Below are 14,349 nucleotides of genomic sequence, written 5' to 3'. Positions count from 1 at the left end.
AAGTTTCATATTTTTTATCCAAACAGCAGAACAGACTCGTGGCCATCTGTGAGTGGTGCCCATCAGCTCCAATGGTCTGCCTTCCCCAAGCCCGCTGCAGATGGTGGCGTTATGTCGTCCCGTTCCTGTTTTTTGTTCAGTTCTTCCTGTGCCTGGGGCTTCTGTTCAACTACAGCATTCTGTTTGTGAGTCTGCAAGACGAATTCCAATCCGGGGCAGCACTTACAGGTAACCCACAAAATTGAAGGGCAAATTTAATTTGATTAATATCACCCCGACGCGAAATTTCATCTTATAACAAAAAATTGTTATTGGTCAAAATATCCCAAAAACTGTATGTGGGGAATGATCACTCAAGGCTATCGGTATACCCAGCCCCACTGGAACAAATTTTTCCAGGGGGTGCTGGAATTTCTTGAAATAAAAATGCGAGCCCGGAGCACCGAAGCCCTTGTGGCATGGGTTTCGGGGCCCTTAGGTTAGTGTCACCCCTTATCCACAGAGCTAAGTCTCCTGTGTAACGTCTGATGTGTCTAAACATGCAGATATATGCAAGCTGCCCGCCATGCAGCCAATCAGAGTCAACTTTACTAAATCGTGACGTCCCAAATCAGGACTAATGGTCCTAATGGTCTTTTTTATGATCCTTAGAACAGCAGGTCCTGTTGAGTACAAGAAGCCTGAATCACTGCTGAGACAATTTTCTCATGGCTTTTGGGAAATTGCGTTCTTTGCAGGTTGACTGGCCATAAGGTCAAGGCCAAATTCTGCTAAATGCAATTCAAAAATCTGTCAGATTCATTGAAAATCTGCCAAATTCCCAAGAATAAGTCGAAATACACTATAAACACATAAAATCACATGCAGATGTTGTTGTTTTGCCTTAATTAAGGTTCAATTAACATTATCATCAATCTATAGTCACATAAAGATGTATATGAAATTGCGTAAATTTTAGGCAAAATGCCGGGTTGCGTCACAACAAAGTCTGGTCTCCAGTGAACCTCGGCGCCTAGTCCAGCCAACCTGTTCCATAATGCAAGGGTTTGTGGAAAGATTGAAGCTTTTTCTTAACAAATGTACCATTTCTTTTCAAATTTGCTACATTTTTCTGTCAAAGATTCATTTTTGCAGACTTCTGCCAGAAATCTGCCAAAAAAATCCTATCTGTCAAATTTTCTGTCAAACATTTTTTTTTTACAAAAAAAATCTGTCAAAGTTTGCCGAAAATTGGCTAAAACGGTCATCCTGGTTCTTTGTATACTTTTGTCCCCAGGATGGTTGGGATCTCTGTCCATTGCTTTGCTGTGTCTCCTCAGCCCAATCAGCAATCTCCTCCACCCAAAGCTGAGCCGACGAGCGGTCGCCCTGGTTGGGATGACCGTCTACTGCGCAGGACTGTTCTTGACGTCGTTGGTGCCCGCCCTGGGCTACGCCTTTGTGACGTATGGAGTCCTGACGGGAGTGGGCGGTAACCTCGTTACCAGCGCTTGCGTAAGAATGCTGCTGGACTGGTTTGCTACGGGAAACTATTCCCGGGCTGCCGCCATTGGTATCATGGGACCAACGTGTGGTAAATACAATGACATTACTCTTAAATCTTAAAGACCATTGAGAGCAGGCTATGACTGTACATTCACGGAGGCCTCCTTCGACGGCGAAAGCATTGTGGGGAGATATTTTGCAAATTAACTGCCCCATGACGGATTATCTGAACAGTAGCTGGCACAATGAGTTTGCCATTGAAGGGGGGCTCCATGAGTGTACCGGTACCAAGGGCGGATCCAGGAGGGGGCAAAGGGGGCCATAGCCCCTAACAAAGGAACCCATTTTTTTAAAGTGACGTCGTAATGAAGGCAGGCAATGAGTACACCACCATCTTTTCCTCAAAAACACTGTTTAAGGTGGTCAGAAATTGCCTCAGATTGCACCACTGAGCATCTAGAATCCAAATTTTTTTTCAAGGCCCTTAAGCGTGCCCAGAATCCCACGTCGTAATTTGTTTTGGACCCACTTTTTGGGGACAAAAAAAAATTGTTTGCCCCCCAAAAGAATTGTGTTCTGGATCCGCCTGTGGAGTGTAAAGTGATATGGGGAGTCAATTAGTTGGCGTTGCGGTACTTTCCTCGCCTTCCACCACTGTGAACAAGGTTCGAGTCCCGCCTGGGCCAATATGTGGATTGGGTTTTCAGTCCCAGCTTGATTCCGGGGGTTTTACTCAGAATATTCTTCTTGGGAAAACCAGTTGTCTCTTGATTTTGTTTTCTTCGTCGATGCTTCAGGTGTGTGGGGGTTGCTCAGTAAAGTAACTTACAGTGCTTGCACTTTTCCCACTCTACCCGGTTCGTTTTGTTTAATAATAATAATAATAATAATAATAATAATAATAATAATGGGGTTTTCCTCCCACATCTAAAACTGTAATTTCGTCACATTGTTTTCTCTTTACTGGGCCCCATGGAGGACAAGTGGATTCCACTGAATGGGCTATACCCAGTTAAAATAAGAGACAAATGAATATATAGCTTGCTGGGAATGGTCAACAACACGCACATTCAAGGCCGTAGGAAGCGGTACGGCAGGTACGGCTATAGCCGTACCAATAATAACAGGCCTATTTTTTTAAATATATTTTGTTAATGTACACAAGGCCTTGCATGGCCCCAAGGGCGGATTTTTTTTTTGGTTTCTAGATGCTCTGTGGTGCGATCTGAGGCAATTTCTGACCACTTTAACCATTTTTTTCTAAAGGAAAAGATGGTGGTGTACACAGTGCCTTCCTTTAGTGCGATGCCACTAAACAAAAAAAAATGGGTTATTTTTTGGGGGGGGCATGGCCCCCATTGCCCTGCCCCACATTTTTCTTGTTTCCTTTTTGTGTTTTTGTGTTTAAAGGAAAATGGCGTAATCATTCATGTTGCCACTAAGCCTACATGTTGAGTTAAACGGAATGACGTTTGGCCGCCACCATGAATTTCAGTTTTTCTCAGACTTGTACTTTGTGTTTTCTTAAAAAGAAGTGGTTTTCTAAATGAGAAAATAGCAAGGAAGAACCTGTTTTGCGCAAGCAAAATTCAGGGAATAATTCGTTGAAGTACATATCTTGTTGGAAAATTCCAAAATCATTTAAAAAAAAAAAAAGTAATTACCGCCGTGAATCAGAGTTTATGAAGGGATGGAAAGTGAGATTTGCTATCAACAAGGCCGTTCATCGTTCTTTACCTTATGGGATGTGAATCAATTGGAGGACGAGAGGCTCTGCGAGCTGATGTAATTTTTTAGAAAGAGAAAAAAAACTTAACAAATACGCTCAGCAGTTCAAACATGTACATACACCGGTATCCATACCGGTGAATTAATTAAGTCTTAAATAAACGGAAATCTTCCCTACAACCTGGTTGCAAAAAAACTGTTTTTCTAAAAAAAACATCAGCCCGCGGAGCCTCTCGTCCTCCAATTTGATCCACAACCCATAAAATATAAAGAATGAGGAACGGCCCTGTTGATGCTGATAGCAAATCCCACTTTCCGTCCCTTCATAAACTCTGATTCACGGCGGCAACTTTCTTGAAATGATTTTGGAATTTTCCAACAAGATATTAGTATCAACGGATTATTCCCTGAATTTTTCTTGCACAAAACCGGTTCTTCCTTGCTATTTTCTCAGCTAGAAAACCACTTCTTTTTAAGAAAACACAAGTACAAGTCTGAGGAAAACTAAAATTCATGGTTAAATTCCATTTAACTTAACATGTAGTGCATGGCGACATGTATGATTACGCCCTTTCCCTATAAACACAATCACGGATCAAGCTAAAGAGGGCAAATCTAGAAAGAGAGTCAAGCTACAGTTTTGATGTGATGCTTGTGATGTAATTTATCATCTTTGATGACCCACCCACTAAAACACGAATACATTTCATTCAAAAAGTCAGGGGAAAGTGGCCAGGAAATGCCTCAGATTGCACTACAGAGCATCTACATGAGCAAATGTCCAAAACTTTTCACTATACGATAGGCCAAATTTTGACGATTTAATTTTGACGATTTATGTAAAGTTCATCAAGTGACATATACTGGTTAAACTTGCAGTTGTGCAGTGCTCCAAAATGAGTCTTGTACAAATTACGAAACATAAAATTCCTATATACATGCACACGTATTTCTGTACAAATGTCAGATAAGTCGACCGTTGAGACAACTCGACTCGAGACAAGTCGACCGTTGAGACATCTCAACCGGAAATGTATACACGTGGAGCGGAAAAAGTTGCAAAAATCTGTGGCAGGACCGGTCCCGGGCGCGGCGCGGGCATACTCGATGCACAGAGGGCGATCCGATCCGGTGGCCGTCGCGTTAGGCCGGCGCGCCCTGCCCGCGAGGACCGGGCCCGGCCCGGCACGCGGGCATGTCAACCGGCGTGGCAAGTGGGCGCACAGGCCCGGCAAAAAACAATCACGCTGCGCTATATTGGCTCTGTTATATGCAACAAAAAACCTCATGTGTCATCACTCCCAAACGGCGATCAGCCGCCGTCAAAAATCCCCGGTACTATCCCCAAAACTAGGCCCAAAAACATGCGAGGCGACTTGTCTCAACGGTCGACTTGTCTTTCCATTTATCGCACATACGGTCGAGTTGTCTCAACGGTCGAGTTGTCTCAACGGTCGACTTGTCCCAAGTCGAGTTGTCTCAACGGTCGACTTGTCTGACCCCCTTCTTCTGTACAAATATTGATAGTGTTGGGGGGGAGGGTGGCTTTTGGTTACATTTAATTTGGGAGGGATTGGGTCAAATCCTGGATCTGCCTCTGCAGGCCTGCCAACTCTCACACACTGAACGTAAGACTCAAACATTTCAGGTTATTCTCATGCTCTAAAGCCGACATGGGATTTCTCAAAACTGGAAAATTATGTTTAAATGATGATAGCTCAAAAAGGTTTAAGTGGTCAAAAAATCGCCTCAGATCGCACCACAGAGCGTCTAGAATCCAAATTTTTTTGAGGCCCTTCAGCGGGCCCCGAACCCCACGCATCAACTGAGCTCCCTGCCCTAAGATGAGCCTGACCAATAATTTTTAGCTTCCTACGGGCCTGCGCACATTCTCCTTTTTTAAATATGATGGACACAATGTGAGGGCGCTATCTGGTTTAAACAACCCTTGGTATATACCATAGACATCTTAAATACCTATAGACCGGCGATTTGCCCCAAAATTTTCTTACACAATGCTTTGGCTCACGAACACTCGTCCAAGGTGCGGAAACACGCAAGGAGACGGTCGCATGACATGCATGTTATTTATGCCTGCGGCTCGTTCTTCACCTTTGATGAGTGTTCGCGTGACGCAGCATTTAGCATACCGAAATCTCGGACAAATCCCCAGTCCATGTTTTTAAGATGGTATTAAAGCGCTTTGATCTCAGTTAAAAGTACCCATTATTATGAGATTTCAAAATCATGACATCATCAGACGGCATGTTACTTTAGGGAGAATTTGAAAATGATAATTTTGAAAAAATTTTAATCCATCATTTGATCCGTGTCTCAATCGTGACTGTGTTCGTAGCACAAATAATGATATCCGGTACAATGTTGACCGTTGGCTTCCAAGTACTGTGAGGTCTTTATTAATACCGGTACATGCACGCACAATTTCCACATTTTCAGAGGCTGTTTACTTTATGATGAACTTGTATCCTCTTTGAACTATATACCAGTATTTATTTTCCCCTTTTTGACTGATGAAGTCATCAAACCAGAAATAGACCGGTTGCAGACGCGATCGATAATTGACGCGCGAAGGTGCACGACGCCATGTTATGGGACAAAATGTGCATGGATAGATATACGCCTGTCCCACAACATGGCGTCGCGCGCCTTCGCGCGTCGATTATCGAACACATCTGCAAGCGGTCTATTACTTGTACATGTACATGAAATGTATACTGAAATTTTTCATGCCCAATTAAAAGCACTTCTTTCTTTTTTTGAAACAAAACAAATGGTTATACTAAGTAAGATTTGAGGCTTTACATGGTGGAGGTACTAAATAATGAAAGGTTTGCGGAAACACCATGTGCGAATAATTGCTCAACTAAGAGAATGGTTCTGAAAAGAACGAGAGGTGTATTGAATTTTTTTGTTCTGACACTGATAAAAATATTCACAAATTAACTGCGCAGTGTCTAACAAAATATTTGTCTGCCCAATCACTCTGCGTTTGTAACTCAACAAACTTTAGTTTTGATTTCTTTTTTGTTAAAGGCATGCTTAGCTTTAGCTATTTGCTGACGGCTTCCATCACCCATTATGGCTGGCGCGGGGCGCTGAGGGTATTTAGCGGTGGAATACTCGCGGTTGGCACACTGACTGGATTGCTCTTCGCTGAACCGCCCACTGCTGAGGATCAGAACGACAGCATCATTAAAGGTACATACAGACAGAATTTGTTGTAATGGACTGAATACAGTGCATGAACACAAAATGGCGCTTTTTCTACAACTTGCGATAACTCCATTGAGAGGGGCACACCACTGGCTGGCACATACAACGCGAAGTATGTACAACTAATTTTGCTCTGAATATGTACAAATCTGTAACATCTTCACTCAAGGGCAGATCCAGAACACAATTTTGGGGGGGGGGCCAAAACATTTTTTTTTTTATTCTAGATGCTCTGTGGTGCGATCTGAGGCAATTTCTGACCACTTTAACCAATGTTTTTGGAGGAAAAGATGGTGGTGTACTCATTGCCTGCCTTTATTGCGATTGGGGGGGGGGGGCCATGGCCCCCTTTGGCCCCCCCCCCCTGGATCCGCCCTTGTCTTCACATGAGTGTCTCTCCCAGTGGTCTCCCCCAACTCTGGAACACCACTCTGAAATGCCAGCGTACTCTAGCGGTCAATTAACCTATCGCGCTAGAATCGCGCCAATGCAGCTTGTGAAATATTGTCCAATTACCAGTGTTGTAGTCGAGGCCACAACCTCCGAGGCCGAGGCCAAGGCCGAGGCCACAACCTCCGAGGCCAAGGCCAAGGCCGAGGCCACAACCGCGAGGCCAAGGCCAAGGCCGAGGCCACCGCCTCCGAGGCCAAGGCCGAGGCCGAGGCCAGCTATCAAAACACGTAATAAAATATAAATCACTAAAACAAGGCTAAGATTATGTTGGAGTTTTAACATCTTTTCAGTTGAATTCACTGAGTTTTGGAGTGCCTGGCTTACAAATTTACAGCTTGCAATGGGTTTCCTCTTGTAGGGAGTCCGGCGAATTAAATTTTTTAAAGAAAGAAATCTCAAGTTTTGTATCACTGAAAGCAAATTACACAACAAATCAATGGCGTTTGAATCAGTCTCATAGGTGTTTGCCCTTTGGAGATACAACAATTTAAATGGCCAACTTTTGAGTTTCTATTCTGTAAGATTTACATCGTTTACTTTTAGCATGTCTTATAAATCTTATTTTAAAAACCTATCAAAATGCTTAATATCATAGGAATCCCCATTCAATAAACAACAACTTGATTTTTGAGTCAGGTTTTTACCACTTATTACCAAAAAGTTACGACCCCCCCCGACTTTCGCACTGTCCAGGTGCGCGCCCCAGCAAACACCGCGATGCGACCAGACAATGCCAGATGGCCCGCCGTTACGCACGGGCAAAGCATAGTTCCAATCCAGCTCCTACAACGGGATAAGTGTCCACGCATTATCACCGTTAATACCGCGGTACCAGACAAAGTCTGGCAATGGCCAATCCCGCTCCAAGTAACACGGAACATGCGTGCATGATATCACTCACTCAGTTCATCAAAATGACCATGAATTCTCGGATCATCCGATTTGAATCCAATGGCTTCGAAGAATTTTAAGATCATGGCAAGAGGTAGGGATTCCAGAGGTTTTGGCCGTATATCTGTAACCACGCAAAATTAGTCAATTTCAAACCGTGCTTATGCATGTAATAAGTATCAACATGGCTCTAAAAGTACAAAAACGTATCCTGGTACCACGAGGAATACTGACTCCTATTATTAAAACATTCATTCAGAACTTTGCATTCATTTGGATGGAAAAACGAATTCTGAAATCGCGCTTTCCATATTGACCATTTGCGCCACACATTACCGTGTGAGCCGGAACTTTCATTGAAATTGCCGTGTAAAAATAAAATCTACTTGATAAATCGTAATTGTTTTTATCATATCTTTATTGGGAAAAAATGGTACGGACTTCTACACACGATCGTACCCAGAAAGTCAGACTTTTACTGAAACAGTGGCCTATAAAAAGAAATGATTAAGCTTGCCGCACCTTGCCGCAAATTATGTTTAAAGGTCGGGTACAGAGGCGAAACGAGAAAATGTTGTACAACACTGCGATCAGACTAGTCTACTACCACATGTTATTGTACGCAAATGGGAATGGTGCTAGACTTATGTAGTCTGGCACGCGGTAACAGTTATAATGCTTGCACGCACTTGGAAAGCCGAAGCGCAGGCTAGGCGAAGATGCTACGTACGTGAGTACGTATAATGCAACCATTTCCAGTTCATTCGTGCGTATACATTGTATGCGTTCGTTTCACGGAACCCACTGCGGCAGAATCTGGAGGGTTTGATACGGTAAACAAATAAAATTAATTAGAATAGAAAACACATCAAAATAGGCGGCCTCGAGCCGGCCTCGACCAATTCGCCGAGGCCGGAAGGCTCCGAGGCCGAGGCCAAGGCCGAGGCATTGCACCTCCGAGGCCAAGGCCGAGGCCGAGGCCATGAAAATCGGCCTCGAGGCCGGCCTCGAGGCCGAGGCCGGCCTCGAGACCTCCAACACTGCCAATTACAATATTCAAATGGACGCGGAACCCGCAAAATCTGAGACAAACAAAACTTAGCTTACAAAAATTCCATTGGGTTGTCTAAGGGGTGTGGCTAACTCGCAAACGGCGAAAGGTCAATAGCTGGCTTGCCATGCAAAGGAGGTACATGTAGTCAATTGCCTTTCTTCCAACGATTGCTTGGCTGGCTATTGTTGGAAAATGCTACAATTTTTGTTTTTCTTAAAATGGCAGCATACCAGATGCTACGATTCCACATGATGCTACTGTTTACTTATAACCAACTAAGCTTTGTTTACATAATATATTGACAATTTCATTTGGGATTTGTTTTTTTTATATGTTTTTCCATCGCCTTTAAAGGCACCTCTCAAGACCAGAAAAACGGTGCCGACAATGCATTAGCGATGCAGCAGATACACAATGGTGGCATGGAAGATAGTGGTGAAAGAGAAGTGCCGGCAGCTGACCCCAACTCTCAAGACGTCCACAATGGCAACAAAGATGATGGGGAGGGTGATAATACAAACGTGATAGAGGCGACAGAAGCAGATGACACTAATGCCCCACAGAAGGAACCCATGCACGTGGACACTGCAAACTCCTATGGATTGCTGGCCATGATTAAGGACCCAGAACCATGGCTTTGGACCATTGGGAAACTTCTAGCTTATCTGGGTCTGTCATTTTTCAATATCAACTTCGTAAGTGGACATTTCATTTAATATTAATCAAAATGATTCTGTAAACATGGTTGTGGTTCTTTGAATGGATGTTTTCACAGCAGATCATCACAAATTAATCATAAGTCAATCACATGTACTTCAGTCTCAAGAGACAAACTGTTGAAAACGAACTTTGATAAAAGCAATTTGTTTATACTTGTTACCTGCCTTGTGATTCACTTGTGAGTTTACTTTTGATTGTACTTATGATTGATTTGATTTCAAATCCAATGAAATGGTTCCTTATCTGTTATTATGCTGCCATCTGTTATTTTTGTAAGATGTATGTATTAAATCCTAATTCTGGGGGTTCTGCCATATGCAGCTGCCAGGTAGCAAGAGTGCTACGAGCCCCCTACTCAGTTTATTTAAAGGTATAGTCCATCATTTGTAATTTGTGCATTTTGTTCATTTGAAGCAACAAACTCAAATCTGAAAAAGGGTACTGAACAACTAACCTGATAAAGTTTCAGCTCAGCTTCAGCTGTGTATTCTGAGAAAAACAGCATTCTAGGATCTTGATTTCAAATCAAAAGTTGCTGAATCATGTTTTAATTTTGGCCTAAATTCAGCGTCCGAGACACGTTCTCACTGAGCCGATTGCAGCTACGCGATGTCGCACACTGATCCGACGAACTATAGCAACTGGGCACGTGTATGCGTCGTGTCAATTCTTGCGCGTGCTTCGCCGAATAACAAAACGACCTACTAATTTAAACTTCCTACGGTGCGTCTTAAGAAGCACGGTTGGAAAGGTCTTCGTTGATTTCCTCAAAATGACAGCTTGCCAGAAAGAATAACTTTACAGGGAGTTTAGTCCCCTTACTATCTTTCAACCAAGAATGTTTTTTCAACAATAATTACGCCAGTTACTTTTTGGATAGCTGCAAATGATGGACTTTAGCTTTAGCTAGCCTTCCCAACTAGCGCCCTCCTATTATGTCTGTCATATCTCAAAATGACTTATATTGTCTGATTTGATTACAGTGTATGTGATTTTTTGTTTTGCAGGCCAGTTTCTTGGAAGGGCTCCATTTTGATGTCAACCAGATAGCCTCCTCCATTGCGATTTATGCTAGCGGGGAACTCGGTGGCAAAGTCCTGATGGCCGTGGTAGGTGACCAGCTGCCCTTCTCCTATCTGTACGTGCTCGCCGGATCGTGTATTTTAAGCACCGTGACACTCGGCTTACTCTCTATTGCTAAGACATTTACAGCAATAGCAGTCCTTGCTGTAGGTGAGTAACAAGACAAGACAAGCCTAGTAAACTGGTCCCAGATATATATCACTATGAACATCTTCATCCCTTAAAAATTCATTAAAAGTCCATTTCTCCGTGAAAAGAATCTTTAAGAGATGTTTCACGGACGTTTACATGGGGCTTATATAGGACTAATCCTGTAAGGGTATTTTCACGTTTTTTTTAATGATCCTGGTTATACATAACGGTACACTGGGTCTATCTCCATGGCTAAACAAAGGGCTTTCTTAAAGGTGTTTTCACGGACTCCTAATCTGGCTTAATATGTTGAAAAATCCGCGAAAATATAGTTAACTGTATTTTCAAGGGAAAATGGCTCTTTAACGAATTTTTAAGGGATGAAGATGTTCATAGAGCACAAAAAAATTCTAGTCAATCAATAAGCCATTTGCAAGTGACCTATACCCTTTGGGATTTAAATTTGAAAAACATCTGGTACACTGACTTGCTCAGAATGCTTGGCACATTTAACTTTGAATTCTCCAGACCAAAGACACTGTTGCTAAACACATGATTCGGGGCAAGCTCTTGCATAGTTACAGAAGAGACACTCAGCACTAATACATTGTTCACAATGGGTGAGAATGGCACAAAGACACCAGACCATGCCGGCGCTGGGGGTTGCCAGCATAAGGCTTGCCACGAATCATGTGATATAGTAACAGTCGCTTTGGTCTGGAGAATGCAAAGTTAAAACGTGCAAAGCATTGGATTAAGTCAGCGTTCCCAATTTTATTCAAATTTAACTCGTAAATGGCTTATTCAGAATGGCTGTTCACTGGAAGTTTGCATGTATGTGGCCTACACAATGGGCTGAATTTAGCCACTTTTCATCTGACACACATTTCTTGGCACTTCCTATTCTTTAGAGTGAAATTCAAATTGAAATACATCTGACTTAATTGGTTCCTCTTCTTTTCTTTTTCAGTGTGTCATCTTTCACCTTTTGTTATTTCCTTTTTATTAAAATTGTTAGGGTAATTTTGTGTGTGTGTGTTACTTTTTGAGGTTTTTTTTTGTGGGGGAGCAAGGGCGTCAATCGCTTTTCAAAAGTGGGGGCAACATTCGTTGATTGGAACTATTGCGAGCGCACAGCGCGAAGCCCTAACGGCATGGGGTTCAGGGCCCGCTTAAGGGCCCCGAAAAATTTTGATTGTAGATGCTCTGTGGTGCGATTTGATGCAATTTCAAATTTTTAAGCAAATAATAATAATAATAATAATTTGAGTTTGGAGTAATTGAATTAGCTATTCTGAGCTATAAAATCATATGTAGGCTTCATTTTTTTGGAGGCGGATGAAAAAGTGGGGGGGGGGACAAACTATATGATATCCCCCTCACTTTGAAAAGTGGGGGGGGGACTTGCTCCCCCCGTCCCCCACCGATTGACGCCCATATGAGGGAGGCATGTTTAAACTCCCCAAACACAATTAACTGAGTGGTGCATACATTGTACGGGGAAGAGTGGAACAATTATACAAGCTGTAACCCGAGTTACCTTGTATAACCCCGTAAATTCGTGAGGAAAACGTCAAGTTGCTCCCTGGTTAATTGTGCATTCTTACCTAAATGCGTGTTTCTTGATCCGTCATTAGTTTCGGGCTTCTTGCGTGCTGGTGTGAATGCTACGTCCCTGGTTGTCAGTACAGAATTGTTCCAGCAGACTTACGGACCAAACGGCACCCTGACCCTGTACTTGTGTCCCATAGGTGTTGGAACCCTATTGGGTGGACTTCTATCAGGTACGGAACACAGTTTTGCGACTAGCTTAGGTGGCGATCGAGTCGCCTGCTTCAAGCGCGATAAATTTCTGAACATGTACACCCATACTTACACACTCTTTGCGCTTTATTGTATACATGTAGTAGTGATGAGTTCACTTCAAAACTGGTTTCTGTTGAAAACAAAACTGGTTTCTGTTGAAAACAAAACAAGGCAAGCTTAGTTTCGTTTGACCCCTTCCCCCCACCCCCCCCCCCCCACACACACACACACGCAGCCTTACACAGGCATAGAAGTGGGGTACTTCCTTTGTTCTTGTGTACTAAAATTGTGCAATGTCGCGCACTAATTTCAAAATGCTCTTATTTTCAACCAGAATTAATTTCCTGGGCTGAAATTCGGACTAAATAGCCCTTTTCTAAAACTCTTCCATTTGCGACTGATCAACCCACCTTGGAAATTCCTAGTTTTTGAGTAAAATCCAGAATTAATTTCCTGGCGGGCTGAAATTCGGACTTCATATCCCTTTTCTAAAACTCTTCCATTTGCAACTGATCAACCCACCTTGGAAATTCCTAGTTTTTGAGTAAAATCCATCTATTTCGTGAAAACCTTGTGGGGTACCAAAACGGTACCCCGCAAGTCGGTGGGCATTCCTTGTGGGGCACCTCCCATTGTTCCGGTACCCCATAAGGCAGTGTTTATATGTTCACACACCCCCCCCCCCCCCCAACCCATCCCAGCATACGGGCCTGTCTGTGGCATGTGGCCTGCACAGTACACCAGATTTAGCCCATTCATCGGCGTATGGGGTAATCGTATTCAAAACTTTTGGGCCAAGGTGAGACTTATTGGAGAACCCAAAAGTGACACAGTGAGGTGCAAAAAGGACCATAGGCTGGCACCTCTCGGACCAACAAAAACAATATTTAGTTGTGATCTTGGGTCAACACTTGTAGCAAAGCAGTATGATACCCATAATGCCTTGCAAAGCTTGCATTTCCTCCACGAGATTTCTTCAACGAAAGTAGTCTTAATCAGTGCCCTCAGATTTTGGGGAGGTTGTGATTTTAGGTGATGCGTTGGGCACTGCCATCGATCAATCAGCCTTTTTTTTCTATTTCATGGCTGGCTCAAGAGGATTGAGTTCAGAAAGGGTAGTAACTTCATACAGGATCAACGCAAACGTATTTCTACGCGGTTGAGTTATAGCACAAATCCAACGATCACACCCATCAAATATGAAACGTGTTTGGCAGTGTAATCGCGTCTCTGAGTTGACAAGTCTTTTTCCCTCTTGCATTTTTCTCTCGTTGCCAGGCATCTTGTACGACATATCGGGTGATTACGTCCTCAGTCTGATCGTCATAGCCGCCATCTTTCTTTGCGGCTCGGTGGCCTTGCTGGCCATTCCACTACGCAGGAGGATTCGATCACGTGGTCTGTGTTCGCACGAAACACATTCCATCCAAGGATAAAATACACTATCAAGGTCTAGCAATTACCAGCAAATATGTGTCCTGTGTAATTTATAATTCTCAATTTTTATTTAGGGGGAATTTTGTTTGCAGAATGAAACTTTGCAGTGACCTGAAATCTGACGTACGGTCCAACCATACAAAGTGATTTTGGAAGTCACAAAGTCTACTTTCGGGAAACAGACCTTTAGGCCAAAAAAAAGTCTGCGGTTTCTGGTATGGAGCTTTGCCAAAAAACGGTGGTGCGACAACACAGGGTTTTTTTCTCCTACTTTTTTTTGTCTTCAAACGTCGGCTGATGTTGCAGATGAAGCTTCGATCCCCTTA

General features: G+C 43.1%; 1 protein-coding gene across 4 annotated transcripts in view; it reads left to right on the top strand.

The window, feature by feature from the left end:
* The window catches only part of LOC119728349 (monocarboxylate transporter 9-like), a 24,660-nt gene extending 10,311 nt beyond the window's left edge, over positions 1-14,349 (top strand). For 3 of the 4 annotated variants that reach the window (XM_038200554.1, XM_038200555.1, XM_038200557.1), the window contains exons 2-8: positions 27-228; positions 1,277-1,573; positions 6,268-6,432; positions 9,200-9,540; positions 10,573-10,798; positions 12,418-12,564; positions 13,865-14,349. In XM_038200554.1, the coding sequence (XP_038056482.1) occupies positions 72-228; positions 1,277-1,573; positions 6,268-6,432; positions 9,200-9,540; positions 10,573-10,798; positions 12,418-12,564; positions 13,865-14,022 (1,491 nt within the window). In that variant the 5' untranslated portion in view covers positions 27-71 and the 3' untranslated portion in view covers positions 14,023-14,349. The remainder of the gene's footprint in view (positions 1-26; positions 229-1,276; positions 1,574-6,267; positions 6,433-9,199; positions 9,541-10,572; positions 10,799-12,417; positions 12,565-13,864) is intronic. The other variant, XM_038200556.1, reaches the window with a different exon arrangement.

Source organism: Patiria miniata, unplaced genomic scaffold (assembly GCF_015706575.1).
Source record: "Patiria miniata isolate m_02_andy unplaced genomic scaffold, ASM1570657v1 HiC_scaffold_20, whole genome shotgun sequence".
Classification (NCBI taxonomy): Eukaryota; Metazoa; Echinodermata; class Asteroidea; order Valvatida; family Asterinidae; genus Patiria; species Patiria miniata.
The sequence above is the reverse complement of the archived record's forward strand: the minus strand, read 5'-3'. Positions and strand labels throughout refer to the sequence as shown.